The sequence below is a fragment of the Somniosus microcephalus genome, chromosome 1 (assembly GCF_052327205.1).
Source record: "Somniosus microcephalus isolate GS21.2 chromosome 1, FLI_Smic_1.0, whole genome shotgun sequence".
Lineage (NCBI taxonomy): Eukaryota > Metazoa > Chordata > Chondrichthyes > Squaliformes > Somniosidae > Somniosus > Somniosus microcephalus.
The window spans coordinates 209,451,500-209,467,631 of record NC_140987.1 but is presented as its reverse complement, the minus strand read 5'-3'; the positions used below and the strand labels follow the sequence as shown (position 1 = coordinate 209,467,631).

At 46.9% G+C, this 16,132-nt stretch overlaps 1 protein-coding gene across 1 annotated transcript in view; it reads right to left on the bottom strand.

Annotated features, from left to right (window-relative positions):
* tmem167a (transmembrane protein 167A) overlaps positions 1–16,132 on the bottom strand; it is a 488,889-nt gene that overhangs the window by 127,675 nt on the left and 345,082 nt on the right. The window contains exon 4 of the mRNA XM_085989392.1: positions 3,848–3,966. Within this exon, the coding sequence (XP_085845518.1) occupies positions 3,848–3,966 (119 nt within the window). The remainder of the gene's footprint in view (positions 1–3,847; positions 3,967–16,132) is intronic.

Genomic DNA, 16,132 nt, shown 5'->3' with positions numbered 1-16,132 from the left:
CTGATGGTCCGGCTTCCTCTTCCTCCTTGCCTTCAGAGTCGCTCACAGTGGCAGCTTGAGGGCCCGCCTCCTCACCTGGCGAATCAGCATCTGAAAGCAGGGAGGTACAAGAGTGGCTTTAGCGTGAGGACAGGGCGGCAGCGAGGGAGGCATGAGTGCTGCAATGCACTGTATTGGTTCGATAGTGGCAAAGGATGCTGGTGTGAGGCACAAGTGGAAGGAGCGAGGTCAAAAAGGTGATCACCTTACCATTGCTGTCCAGAACGGGTTCGGCATCTCCAGTGGCAACGGGGCCAATCATCAGGCCTGCCATAATCCGCTGGACTCGCTGCTCCAGATTGGTGAGGGATTGAAGGTGAGGCCGGCCTCCCCCGGTCCATTGCTGCTGCCTCCTGTTATGGGCCAGCTTGCCCTGCAAGAGAAAGGACGGGCTCTGAGTACAGTGTGAAGCCCTGATCTTGGCTGCACTGCCTCCCATGGTCGAATAGCCCTAACAGTGTGAAGCCCTGATCTTGGTTGCACTGCCTCCCATGGTGGAATAGCCCTTACAGTGTGTAAAGTGCTGAATGTGCGTGTGAGTTTCATGAAAGGCCCGTAGGTGTTGGATGAGGGCTGGGCATTGGGGCTTTCAGGACCCTTTGACCATAAAGTGAGGTGGACATGCAGGGATGAAGAGGATACTGAAAAGGGTACTCACCCCGACGACCCGAGTGAGGTCATTGAACTTCTTCCTGCATTGCACAGGGGTCCTAGTCACCATGCTGCTGGAGGTCACTCTGTGAGCCACCTCCCTCCAAGCTTTGCGATAGTCATTGGGCAGCAGCCTCCTGCCACTGTCCGGAAACAGGATAGAACGCCTGCACTCCACCGTGCCAACCAGAACCTGCAAGGCCCCCTCACTGAACCACTGCGCTCGCTCCCTGGCCCTCTCCATGGTCCTAGGCGTTAGAATGTGGCAGCAGGTCTGTCCAGGCCAAGAATCAGGGCTCCAATGCGCAGGGTGTGGCTGCAATCCAAGATCGACCCTCCCCTTTAAGAGCTGACCAGCACCAGCGTGTCTGCGTGCAATCGCTAACTGGCCGCACCTGCGCTGCGCCTGCCCTCGGTGGTAGCGCCTTGCTTCTCCGGCTTAGCGCCTTAAGACAGTCGTGCAGCGCCTGTTTTAGCGCTCCAAGTACCTCCTGGGGCAAAGCAGGTCAATTTAGCAGTAGGTGGCGATAATTTGCACCGGGCACTAAATTTCGCGCCCGCTTGAGTATAACACCCCAAACGTGGCGATACTGAATTTCTCCCCCAAAGTGTTGATGAAGGGTGTACACCTGAAATGTTTTTACCCATCTTACCTCTTTACAGGTACTGTTAGACATCCTGTGATCTCTTGGACTAGTTTCGAACGCCTTGATGGGTCAGAGAGGAATTTCCCAGATTTTTTTCCCCCAAATTGGCCTGGGTTTTTTATCTTTTTTTAACCTCTCCCCGGAGATCACATGGTGTTGGGTTGGGTGGAGTTTATATATTGTGATACACAAGGTATCGCAATTGTGCAGGACAGACATGATGGACCAGAGGGTCCTTACCTGTCCGGCATTGTTCGTATCTTTGTATTTCCAGCATTTTCTGTTTTTATTTCAGATTTCCAGAATTTCCAGGTTTTCTTTTTATTATAAATTTACACCATTTGGTTTCATTGTCCCAAATGTTGCTAAAATACCTGTATATAAATTAATTGGGCAACAGGTCTAGGTAGGGAAAAGCTGTGGATTGTACAAAAATGTTCTTTCATTTGACTAATATTTTTATATCATAACTTGCACAGTGTAAATTCTTCACAGGCTATTGCAGAAAACCTACAGATGCAAAGATTAAATGAATAAAATAAGAAGCCATGACATTGCTAAACAAAAATGAACGCATCATTTTAATCAAGGCAGACTGTAATATAGGTTAGAGCAATATCAGTGGCTTATAAAGCAAAACCCTGCTGTCATAAAGGTCGGAAATCTAAAGTCTGCAAGGAGGAATCAAGCTGTAATTTACTCTGATTTACGTTAGATGACATTTCAAATCACAAGTTAGAAGCTCAACTGGTTGAATTGTCAGCTTGGCTCAGTGGTAGCTTCTCTCCTCTGAGTCAGAAGGTTGTGGTTCAAGCCCTACTCCAGGATTTGATCTGGGCTGACACCCTTCAGTGGAGTACTGAGTGGAGTACTGTATTGTCAAAGGTGTAATCATTAGCATGGAGAAGCATGGGCACCAATTGCTGGCCGCTAAACTTAATAGGGGTGAATTGGTTTTAATCAGGTCATCTATCTTTTAGACAAAAGGAATGCTGTTTGGCCTAGCTTGATATATTTGATGCATGGCAGTAATAATGAAAATATTTTTTAAATGGTACAATTAGTTAATCCCTGTTGTTAATACAAGCCACCCACTAATTCAGCCATATGCTTTAACACAACTTGATATATCACTGACTTTGTCTATTTATTTTCAGAGGTATACTGTAGCACTCCAGCAATTTTCATGGGCCTACTTGATTGACTGGGTCATAAGCTGTTGTTAATTTATAAAAGCACAATACAAAGGTCCATTTATTTACTATGATTTCACTTTGATTGGTTGAGTGGTAAAATTACAGTCAACAAATGATCTACTGTGCAATCCAACAAAATCATGAAAATACTTTGTTTTGCCCTTTGTAGTGCTACACATGATAGCTGTATCTTTTTATGGACTACTTTCATGCAGTCTTTGAATAATTTCCATTTACTGTACACATAAAATGGTCCAATGAAGCCAATGAATCAATCATGACCTAACATTTATAAGGTAAAACTATGGAGCAAATTATAGGCTTATTTAGAAAAATGTTTAGTAGACCCTCCATTTGGCAGTGTAATAGGACTATATTTATGGGTACTTTTTCCTAGATTACACATTACCAAGTGTAAACCTTTGTATTTACTCATGTATATTGCTGAGAATAATAATGAATTTCTATCAAAAAGTCAGACCAGAATTTCTACTGCTTCCGTATCAATTGCCATACACCTTAAAAAAGAACAAACAGCTTAGTCGGTAATGTGAACTAAATAGATCAGAAAGGAAGATGAAAGGGTCAGCACGCGATCCTCCAGTTGAAGCATGGCACCTCCATCATACTTCAAAGCATTGTACGTGCTGAAGGTTTCTCTAATAAAATTCTATGCAGTCATAAAAATAATTTAAATCAGAGATTTGAGAGTGTCCTCGGTAGTATTAGTTGGATGCTCTTTGAACATCAGGGAGTCACAATGTTATATTTTGTTTTGGATTTTTCACTCATTTAATGGCAGTCTTAAACCCCACTCTGATACGTCGCAACTTCTGATCACTGTTCACAGCTCCTTGTGGAACAGACACCCAGCATGACACATTTTCTTCATCACACAATTGGTTCCATTCTTATTGGTGATAAATCCTAATTACTTGTGGACAAATATATTTTTGCCCTGACTCAGATGCTAAAGTTCATTTTTCTGCAGATCTACATTTCTAGCTTTTCTGTCTGCCAGGAAGCCGGGGAGAATGTAAAGACATGGGAAAGCTATTTTCTCCTACTTTAATGTCCACAGCCAGCTGTGCGCAGATAAAATTACATGAAGTTGGCATCATTTGTGAGCATTGATTTTTATTACGATTTTTTTCAAGGTAAGAGTTTAGCAAACTAATTTGGTTATAAAACACAAAAAAAGGAAAAGTCTCATTTTTATTCACTTCTATATCACTTTTTTTGATTATTCAGGTTATAGTTAATTTGGTTTCATTATTCTATCAACTCCTTGCTCTGATGACTATGCATCGTTACCTAGCCCGTAGTTATTCCCAGGGTTGGGTGGTTCCATATTGGCTCCCAATTCAAAGTGTCAGCCGATACTGCAGTCAATGGAGCGTCCTGTCCTTCCCGTATTGATTTCACTGGAGCAGCTGAGAAGAAAGGAAAATTGAGGTGACAGATTCCCCACAAGGCAACTAATTCAATTTTATATAAGATTTGTCATTAATATTTAGATAAAATAGAGTTGTGGAGGACTTCAAACTGAACTTAGCTTTTGCTTCTAATTTAACAGTCAGACCTACAAGTTGCCTGGCTCGAAGTGTGAGGAAGTAACTCAGTTTGCAGAATGAAGATGTTACCACCTTAACAATAAAACTCCTGCTCTACAACACCATATTTCCATTAAATTAGTCAAGCGATGAGTAACATTGTACACAATATTAACTACCAATATATTTACAAAAATAGGACTACATTCTAATGAGATGCACACATTTTAACATTATTGACAGAACCCTGGAGAAGCCAGATGTGGTATGAAAATCCAGAAGATTTTCATTTCTGCCCCCTTGTGTAAGGTAAACAGATACGACAAGGTACTAGTTTAAGGACAGCATTTGTCAACTGTTTCACAAATAAAGTTGAAAGGAATCAGCAGCAGAGGCGGCAGCACAAGATAAAGAGCATGGGGCCGCTGAATTCCAAAAGAATAGCAAAAGCAAGGAGTGACGTCACAGGACTGCAGGTAGGTGATCGGTGGGGATTAGTGTTTTATTCTCTCGAAGGTAACTAGAAAAAATAATTCATATAACTATAGATAATTGTGTGAATAAAGACTTTAACTAAGAGAGCGAGAGAAGCAGCCAGAAATAATGGTAGGCCCAACTTTTAAGACTCTTAGGGGGAGAAATTCGGTTATGCCCCGTTTGCGGGCGGTAACCAAATTAGCGCCAGCCATTTAGCGCCCGGCACGGGAGTACTGCCCCGGCCACTAAATTGGGCTTATCACCCCGGCAAGGAAACGGAGCACAATCTTGGGCGCTCCACTACCTTTTGGGGCAGTGTCTGGGGCGCAAAGCGTGGTAGCGCTGGATCACTACGCGGCTGCTCCGCATAGTGCTGACGCATTTCATCGCCCCTCCTCTTCCGTTAAAGGGGAGGGACGCTGCTCACTTTGCAGGCATTTTAATGGCCTCCACTAGCCCACCAGGGCGGCGTGGTGCCGTGGCCGCAGCACCAAGGGGCTCCACAAGGGGCCGACCACAATGAAGTGGTGGTGCAGGGCACAGCCGAGCTTTCCCTTTATTTAACGTCTCATGAGCGGAAGTCGGCCCAGTTCGCAACCCGCAAGGCTGTCACTGACATCGGTCGCAGCAGCTTCACTGGGCGCAGCCGAATTTTTGTCACGGGGCGGTAAGAGGCCGCAGCGGGCGCTAAGGTGTCACGTTGCTCAGCGATGACATCATCGCCGGCGGCGCAGCACCACGGGGTGCTACCGGCTGCCACCACCGCTAACGCCTCCCGCTGAATTTCGCGGGAGGCATTAGCGGCGCCATGCCCAATTTTTCCCCCTTAGTCTTAAGTTTATTTCTGCAAGTTTGTTAATAATTGTTATATCCGTGTATCTTAATGTTGTGTCCTTCAATAATCAGACAACAGACTGCAGGGAACGATTCAACAGGTGTTTACTGAATGAGGGTTACTCTAGAACTAACTGTACAGATCACTACTCAGGGTTTATATATAGGTGTGGTCACTGCCGGTACTACAGTATACAGGAGCTGTAAAAAGTAGTTCTCTCCCTTAAAGGTACATACATTACAATTCCTCCCCTTTTAGATTAACAGTACCATAACACTCATTTAACAATTAACATTTTTAATATGCAATGTTATATGAAAATAGTCCATTCATATATTCAGTCTCTGGGAGGCTTCCTGATTCTTTCTGGATAACGCCTTTCCCGAGTGTCTCGCTCTTGGTGCGGAGGCGATTCTAGCACCCTGTCGTTAGTTGATTCATCAGCTTCCAATGCTATTGTTTCTTAGGTAGATGCGACCTGTACGTCGGGTTCCTCACCAGGTACGTATGGCCAAGACATGGGGTTGACTCGTTCCTGTGACTCTAGGATCTGGTCAGCATGGCGTCTCACAATGTTCTCCCCAACATCCACTGTGTACATTAGTGGCCCCTGCCGTGTGCATATCGTTCCTGGTTGCCATTTCTCTGTTCGGTAGTCGCGGGCCAAGACTGGTTGCCCTACATTGAAGCTCCTTGTCGGCTTCTCATTGATGTGCTGGAATTGCTTACTCTCAACATCTCTTCGTACATTTGGTCTGAGCAAATCCAGACGAGATCACAACCTTCGGATAAAGAACATCATGGCCGGGGCCTGGTTGGTGACTGCATGTGTCGCATTTCTGTAGGCTAACAGGAAATTGTCCACCTTATGCTGCAGTGGAATGTCGTCATCGCACATGGCCTTTACTGCTTTTTTAAAGGTTTGTACGAACATCTCAGCCAATCCATTTGTGGCTGGATGATACGGGGCGGATGTGTAATGCCTTACCCCATTCATTTTCATAAATCTTCGAAACTCTTCGGACACAAACTGTGGTCGTTATCAGAGCAAATCTGCTCTGGCAAGCCGTTCCTGGCAAAAATGGTCCATAGGACTGCAATAGTTTTCTCCGTGGTGGTGGAGGACATTTTGATCACCTCATGCCATTTCGAGTGCACATCCACGGCTTTTAAAAACATTGAGTCCATGAATGGACCAGCAAAATCAATATGCACCCGTTGCCATGGAGATGAGGGCCACTCCCATGGGTGTAGAGGGGCATGTGGTGGTGCATTTTGGACCTTCTGGCATCCTGAGCAGCTCTTTGTCAGGTCCTCGATTTGCTGATCGATCCCCGGCCACCACACATAAGCCTTAGCAAGGCTTTTCATTTTCACCCCTCCCAGATGACGTTCGTGAAGCTCATTGAGCACTCTCTCCCTTAACTTGGGTGGAATTACCACTCGGAATCCACACATCAAGGTCCCCTGGCATACTGACAGCTGTTCCCTTCTGGATGAGAAAGCTGGCAACAGTGAGTCGCCATGTGCTGGCCATCCCTTCACCGTCAAATCATATACCCGAGACAGTGTCGGGTCATTTCGGGTCTCCTTCTCTATACCAGCGTTAGTTACTGGCAAGTATTCAAATATAGTCGAATGAAATATTTCGACAGGATCCACTGCTGGTGCTTCCTCCGCAGTAGGCAGTGGCAGGCATGATAGCCCATCAGCGTTTCCATGCTGTTTCGTGCCCTTATACTCGATTTCATATTGGTGCGCCCCTAGAAAAAGGGACCATCTTTGTAGCCGTTGCGCAGTCATCACCGGAACGCCTTTCTTTGGATTAAAGATGGAAACAAGTGGTTGGTGGTCAGTCAGCAAGGTGAACTTCTGCCTGTGCAGATAGTGATTGAACTTTTTCACTCCCCACACTAGGCTGAGGGCCTCCCTGTCAATCTGGGCGTAGTTACGCTCGGCTGAGGTTAGTGACCGAGACGCAAAGGCTACTGGCCTCTCCGAGCCATCCGGGAATTTGTGCGACAGCACCGCTCCAATGCCATAGGGTGATGCATCACACGCCAACCGAATTGGTAGTGCTGGGTTGAAATGAGCCAACACCTCTTTTGATGTGATCAATTCTTTGCACTTCTGGAAAGCTCGTTTACATTCATCACTCCACTTCCACGGTACCCCCGTTTGCAGTAGGGTGTTCAGTGGGTGTAGTACGGTAGACAAATTCAGCAAGAACTTATGGTAGTAGTTCACCAGCCCGAGGAACGACCTCAGTTGTGACACATTTTCCGGTGCTGGAGCCTTGACTACTGCCTCAATCTTTTCAGGGGACTTATGTAACCCCTCTTTATCAATAACGTGGCCACAATACGAGATCTGCTTCTGGAAAAACTCGCATTTGTGGCGATTAGCTCGGAGCCCATATTCCTTCAATCTAGTGAGCATCTGCTCCAGGTTGGCGAGGTGATCACTGTCATTTTCGCCCATGACCAGGATGTCGTCCAAATAACACTGGGTCCCTGGAATCCCTTGCAGGACTTGTTCCATTGCCCTTTGCCAAATAGCCGGAGCTGATGCTACCCCAAACACCAGCCGGTTGTATTGGTAGAGACCTTTATGAGTGTTGATCGTGAGGTACTGTTTCGAGGCTTCTTCTACCTCCATTTGTAGGTATGCCTGGGCCAGATCAATCTTAGTGAAGCGTTTCCCTCCAGATAGCGAGGCGAAAATACCTTCAATCCGCAGAAGCGGATATTGTACAGTGTGAAGGACTGGGTTCACTGTCACCTTAAAGTCCCCACAGATGCGAACCTTCTTTGGTTCCCCAGGCGTATTACTCAACGACCTCTTCATTACAGGAATGAAGGGTGTAGCCCACTCGCTCCAGTCCACTTTGGACAGTACTCCTGAACGTTCCAAACCTTCCAGCTCCACTTCGACGGCTGGGCAGATCGCGTAAGGTACCGGTCTGGCCTTAAAAAACTTTGGGCTTGCATTTTCCTCTATTTTGATCATTGCTGTTATGCCTTTTAGTGTTCCGAGTCCCTGCTGGAACACTTCTTGTGTGTCAGTTAGCATTTTTGACAGTCGTCCAGGTGTGACGTCATCATCCTTTTTGGCATCTACAGTCAGTGCTTGTATGGAATGCCAATCTAGCTGTATCTTCCGGATCCATTCACATCCTAGTAGTGGTGGTCCTCCATCTGGCAATACATATAGGTCCATTTTTGGTGTTTCCTTGCCGTTATATATAACGTTCACCCTTATTTTTCCTTTGGGGTAGACTTTTTGCCCTGTGTACGTCTTCAAGACAATCTTTGTATCTCTCAAGGGTATATGTGAGAATAGCCGCTTGTAGTCCCTTCGGTTTATGACTGTTAGGGCTGATCCTGTGTCCAATTCCATTTTCACTTGGACTCCTGCTATCTTGAGCGTGACCCAGATAGTTTGGTGATCCTCCGATTTGATCACATTATGTAGTTTCAGACAACCCAGCTCCTTGCTTCCGGAGTCTGTATCACTTTTCTGTTCATCTGAACTACTCTCCGTCACCTTATGTACCTTCTTGTACTTCTCCTGTGGAGATTTCTTGCTGCTGGTTTTCTTTCCCGACCTGCAGACTCTTGCTATGTGTCCTACTTTTCCACACTGTCTGCACACTTTGTCCTTGAACCAGCAATCATTATGGTCATGTGTTGTTCTGCCGCAGCGATAGCACTTCACTGTTCCGTATGACATTTCATTTGTGCCATATTCTTGCGGTCTCCGTTGTATCTCTGCAGCGCCCCGTGCTGCTGCTTCATGTGATACTGCAATGCTGAAAGCCTTGTCCAGCGTAAGATCCTTTTCTGATCGAAGCCGTTTCTGGGTTCCTTCACTTTGAAGCCCACACACAAACTTGTCCCTTAAAGTATCTGCTAGTCCTGTTCCAAACTGGCAGTGTTTCGATAGCTTGCGCAGTTCCGTTAAATACTCAGCATTACTTTCATCTTTATGCTGGTTCCTTTTGTGAAACTTAAATCTTTCTGCTATCAGCAGCGGTGTGGGGTTTAAGTAGTCCTGTAGGATTGACACTATGTTTTCAAAATCCTTTTCTACTGGCTTCTCTGGGGTTACTAGGTTTCGTAGTAAGCCATACGTTTTTGCACCCATTGAATTCAACAATACCAGCGCTTTCTTGTCATCTGGCACTTCATTCGCCTTGCAGTATATTTCTATGCGTTCGACATATGTCGTCCAATCTTCGACTTCATTGTCGAACGCTGTGATACTGCCACTCTTCGGCATTTTTGGGTGTGGTTAGACTGGCTTAAAATGGCATCTCCCGCGCTTTCCTTTCTTCCCCGCTGCGGCTTAAAATGGCGTCTCCCACGCTGCTGCCAACACCGCTCTCGGCGGTCCTCGTGGCAAATGGCGACGCCCTGTGGGTTTCGTGCGCTGCTCCTGCACTGCTGCCAACGCCGCTCTCTGCGGTCCTCGTGGCAATGGCAGTACCTCGTGTTTTCCTGCGCGCCTCTCTCCCCCGTTGACGCTGCTCGGCCCTTGAACACCGGCTGCGCTCTGCTCACTCTCGCCTCTCTCCCCCGTTGACGCCACTCAGTCCTGAACACCGGCTGCGCCCTGTGCGCTCTGCCCTCTCTCTCTCCCCCGTCGACGCTGCTCAGCCTTTTTCTGTGCCGCTCGGTCGGGCTCTAGCCCGCCGCTGTCCGGGAAGTGTCTGCGCAGTACCTGTTGCCAGCCCGTTTCGCTGGACCACCGTGACTGGAAAGCCAAGCCTGGCTCTCGACAGCCTCCTCTGCGGTGCTCAAATCTCCGCTGGATGACTGGGTGGTTGCCCGTGGTCGACGCCCGTGCTTCTGGACTCGACCTTCTTCCACTGTTCTCCAGGAGCGAATCCGTGGGAGGTGATGCAGAGTTGCAGGTAGGTTCGAATCTGCCTCGTCGCCAATGTTATATCCATGTAGCTTAATGTTGTGTCACAGAATCACAGAATCACAGAATCCCCACAGTGCAGATAGAGGCCATTTCGGCCCATCGAGCCTGCACCGACACATATCCCACCCTATCCCCGTAACCCCACGTATTTAATCCCCTAACACTAAGGGTCAATTTATCATAGCCAAATCAACCTAACCCGCACATCTTTGGACTGTGGGAGGAAACCGGAGCACCTGGAGGAAACCCACGCAGACACAGGGAGAATGTGCAAACTCCACACAGACAGTCGCCCGAGGCCAGATTTGAACCCGGGTCCCTGGCGCTGTGAGGCAACAGTGCTAACCACTATGCCACCGTGCCCCTTCAATAATCAGACAACAGACTGCAGGGAACGATTTAACAGGTGTTTACTGAATGAGGGTTACTCTAGACCTAACTGTACAGATCACTACTCAGGGTTTATATACAGGTGTGGTCACTGCCGGTACTACAGTATACAGGAGCTGTAAAAAGTAGTTCTCTCCCTTAAGGTATATATACATTACATACATTACAATAATCTATTAAATAGAGGCATGGCAGGGCAGCTCAGTCCCACAGAATGCACATCCCGTGCCATGTGGGGACTCCAGGACGCTTCCCGTGTCCTCGACAACCACATGTGCAGGAGGTGTCGTCAGCTGGAGGAACTCGAGTTCCGGATTTCGGAGCTTGAGCAGCAGCTGGTGTCACTGCGGTGCATCCACGAGGCTGAGAGCTACGTGGATAGCACGTTTTCAGGAGGAGGTCACCCCGCAGCTAAGGAGTGAGCAGGCAGAGAGGGAATGGGTGGCCGCCGGACAGAAGAGGAGGACCAGGCAGGTAGAGCAGGAGTCCCCGGAGTGCATCTCGCTCTCCAACCAGTATTCTGTTCTGAGTACTGGTGAGGGCAATGGTTCCTCTGGGGAGTACAGCCAGAGCCAAGTCCGCGGCACCACGGGTGGCTCAGCTGTACAAGGGGGGAAGAAGAAGAGTGGGAGAGCAATAGTGGTAGGGGATTTGATAGTTAGGGGAGCAGACAGGTGTTTCTGCGACCGCAGATGTGACTCCAGGATGGCAGGTTGCCTTCCTGGTGCCAGGGTTAAGGATGTCTCTGAGCGGCTACAGAACATTCTGAGGGGGAAGGGTAAACAACCAGAGATTGTGGTCCATATTGGTACCAACAATATAGGTAGAAAGAGGGATGAGGTCCTGCAGGCAAATTTTAGGGAGCTAGGAATGTAGGGGGTGGCGGGTGGCGCGTGCGCCCAGTCAGTTATGCCCCTGACTGTTTGTGAGCGGTTCGAATCACTCCCACGCCCCTGGGTTCTAGACACCGGACTTAGGTACAGGCGGCGATACAGAAAGACTCGAGTAGACAAGTGGTTTGGTATAAGAAAACCAAGATTTTATTAAAACAGAAACGAGAACACAGTCTTATGAGAAAAGTTACTGCGGCACATCGAGGGAAATTAACAATCCCCTTATCCTTATCCCATCCCTATACCTAACTAGAATAAGCTATGAGGGGTCAGAATTCATGCTCACCAATCCAAAACAAGCCTGTTACTTTAACGGTTGCAGGTTTTGAGGTTTGGTTTTCTGTCCTTTTAGGTACTCCATCGCCATGTGGCCTCAGGGCGTGGTGCTGGAGCTGCTGCTGCACCACACCTTTCTTCTCCTCAGCTGCCGTCGTCGTCTCGTCACGATGGGTTCTCTTCTTCTTCTCCCTCGGGCGGTCGTCGGCGGTAACGTTATGCCTATAAGGCAGTTGGCAGTCGTAACTGCTTAGATTTTCCTACCCAAGCTTCAAACGCCAGTATATTCATTGTGGCGTGGACACCTGCATTATCGCAGTGTTCAACAAGAGTCTTGCCTCACTGTCCTCAGATACGTTCTTCCCCGAGCGTCAGCTTATAACTCGGCGCTCGGGTTTTAATTATTAATAGTCTTCTGCTGCCCTTCTCTGCTCTTTGACGGGTCTACCATACTCTTCGTCTCGATTCGTCTCACCTCGTTGGGCTACTATACAAGTCCTGGGCTACCTGCTCAGTTTTGTCTCACCCCTTTTTGCGGCCTGGGTGTCTGGGATGACTAGGGACTCGGGTCTCGTTTCCTCCCCCTGTGGTTGGTATCGTGTCCGTGACCGCTGAAATCTTACTGCGGGGAGCGAGGAGAGACCCGCCATGAGGACAGGGCACGAGTGCGAGCAGCGGCAGCCCCAAGCCTGACAAGAGCGACCAGAGAGAAGAAGGCAAGAGAGCGATTGCTACCAAGGGCCTACAGTTATACTCCTTTGGATGGCCCTTATCTGCACGCCAAATCAGGTTAGTTCATTGTTTCAATTTTGGCGGGCTGTTTTAAATGATTGCACCAATCTAAAATAACTGTTTTTAGATGGCCGTTTATTGCACCTAATGGCCTGATGTCCGGGCTGTATTGTCATTAATGCATTTTAATCAGCCTGTCCAGCCTCGATGGCTCCCATAAGCTGTTTCCGATTATTTATATGGACAACCTAAAGGCCTCAAGCATAGGCCTAACTGGTTTTGATCTGCCTCTGATCTGACGTAATGCATATTCAATGTTTGCTGTCTGGCTTCCAAAACACAAAGTCCTTTTTCACAGAAATGCATTTTAAGTTTCGATTTCCCAAAGCTGCCTGTTTGTGCTGCAGAAAATCTCACAGGCTTCTTGGTCACGAGGTGCGGACGCCATCTTTTGGGTACCCTTTTTAAATTGTCCATACTGGGTCCTTTTTTATTAATAACCTTGGGGGAATGTGGAAATTTTGAGAATCCTACACTCCCCCCTGTGATACTAAAACTTGCTTGAAGTATCATCCTTACAAGGTGAGCAAAATTTTCTGACCCTCCATAGTCAACCTTTCCCTGTAATTACCTATCTAATATACCCACGACACATGCACTTCCCATTCCACAAAAATGTAGTGTACATAAGCATACATAAGATAAATTACAGTCTTTTACACACATCCAAGCATGGAGGGGGTCCAACACCCTTGCACCACTTGGTACACATAAATCTTTATTAACAACGCATTGCAAGAATTTTTTATTAAAAACAACAAACACAAAGAAACAATTTTTAATCAAAAATACAAGGAAAAAAACTCAAACAGGCGTATCTCCCTCCACCTTCACATAATGTTCCTTCCAGATCCTCTGGTTTCGGAATTCGCTCTGGCCTAATAAAGCAAGCACATGGACTAGCAACTCATTGTGTCTCTGCCCTTCATTTGTTCTACCCACATATATTACATTTTGACGACGAGGATTAGATCCCAAAGCCATTTTTAGGGATCATGGAAGGACGCAGTGTTCAACCTTCGAGTGGACAAGTTTAAGGTGAATTTGTGATACCTAAACTGAATTTTTGCGATGTTAATGCTGCTGTAGAATCATCTGTGCTTCGCCTTCATGTGTATGTATACACAGCAACAGCGGCATTGATTCTCACAGGTACACAGGTAGCGTGATGAGTCACTGTTCGACAGGATCAGGACAATCATGGCCGCGCCTACGGGATTCATCGGAAGCCTCAGCATGTATGACCGAGCCCGCAAACCATTCAGTTCTTACATTGAGCAGATGGAGATGTTTTTTAGGGCCATTAATATGATTGAGACCAAAGGTGCAGATGAGAATGTTCAAGCTTAAAATAAAGTAATTCATGAACGGAAGAAAGCCATTTTTCTAACGGAGATTAGTCCAGATGTCTACGGAACTTTGACAAACCTACTCACACCAGGGAAAGCGAAGGATGTGTAGCTTGAAGACATTGTCGAGAAACTCAAGAACCATTTTGACCCAAAGCCGTTAGAAATAGCAGAGAGCTATAAGTTTGGTACCAGAAACCAAAAACAAAGTGAAACCATCAGTGAGTACATTGTAGATCTTAAGAACCATTCTAGTGGCAATGCAAAGCAGCGACAACAAAAGGGAAGGACAACAAAATTGCTGTGTTTTACAATATTGAAGTGAACAAACCTGATGTTGAAGAACTAGGCATCTACAGTATCTATGGGGTCAATTTTGTCAGCCCTGGGGAGGCGGGTATGGAGGCGGGACTGCTGGGAAAATGACAGAATTTGTGGGCGGGTGCTCAACCCGCCCCAACCCGCCTCCATGCCATCTTCCTAGGAGGCAGGTAGCCGCCCCGTGCCGGGTCCCGTCTCCTTGGAGGAGGGAAGGGATTAAAGCCTTTTAACTGCCTGTTAACTGGTAGTTAACAGGCAGAAAATAGGATTATTCCCTTTTTGCCCTCACAAGTGCAGGCTTCCCGAATGCGCCAAAACTCGCCAGGTCAGCGAGGTGAGTACTGGGTCTGTGGGGGTCGGGGGGGTGCAAAAATGCGGTGTGAAGGTAAGTGATGGGTGCAAGAGTGGAGAGGTGAGTATCTGAGGTAAGTGCAAAGTGTTTTTAAAAGTGCACTTACCTTTGTTTCTTCCTGCAGGCTTCAGTCGGTGCGTATACGGAGAGTCTCGCTCCTCCGTGTTGCAGATGAGAGATGGCCATTGCATTCTCAGATGCAACAACTATCTCATTTCTGTAAAGGAAAGAAGGTTGATAAGGTCTTGTATGTAAGATCTCATCAAACTGCAGAGAATGTCACTGCTTGACAGCTTCACAGAGCTGTCAAACAATGACAATTCATCTGTCAAAAATTTTTGACAGATGAAATGTCATATGTTGACGTGCTTTGCAACCGGCTTTCCCTTAATTGGCCTGCTAAGCCCACTGGGCGGGCTTAACAAGGTCAATCAAAGGAAAATAGCGTGGGTTGGCCACAAATTGATGGAGGCGGGACTAAAACCCAATAAGCAGCAGTCCTGCCTCTGTCACGCCCCCATTCACAAAATCGCCCCCTATGCCACTAGCAGAAACACTAGCAGTCGTGAGAAAGACTTTCGTACAAAACTTTTAATCAATCAGCAATATTGATATGTGTATCGACACAGCGGCAGACTGCTCTATCATGAGTAAGGACACATATGAGAGTAAGTACCACTTACAAGAGTACTGTAGAGTTAAAAACCTATTCCGGAGAAATCCTAGAGACATGTGGACAAATGGAATGTACAGTTCAACACAATGGTCAGTCAGTAAAGCTGCCTATTATTGTAGCGAGCTGCAACAACAGGCCAACTCTCATGCGCAAAGATTGCTTGAGAAAGTTAAAACTAGATTGGAAAAATGTCTTCAGTGTAGGTGCTTCAAAAAAGCAACTCGACACAAAGCTGAACAAGTACGAAAGCATGTTCACAGACAGTTATGAGGGCATCACTGGGTATGATGCGTATATCTGCATCAAGTCCAACGTGAATCCTGTCTATTGTAAGGCAAGGTCGGTCCCCTATGTGTTGAAAAGTCAGGTGGAGGAAGAGCTAGCAAAGCTCAGAGAGAACGGAGTGTTAGTAAAAACTGACAAAAGTGAATGGGCTATCCCGATCGTGGTAGTGCCCAAAGCAGATATAGTAATCTGGGATGTTATGATTAAGGTTATCCACCAGGTGGTGCTGTAGCCAATGCTGCTACTAAGGTCAGAGGTTTGCTTCCTGTTAAGGTCAGAGGTTTGCTTCCTGTAAAACTCTAATTAGTGCTGTAAAACTCTATGACTCTATCAGGGATGGATGGGCGGCGCAGACACGATGGGCCGAAGGGCCTCTTTCTGTGCTGTAAAACTCTATGACTCTATGAAGGTGGAATGCCAGGATGCTGATGCAGGCTGTCTGTAAGTGTGTTTCCCAGTTGTTAATAAATT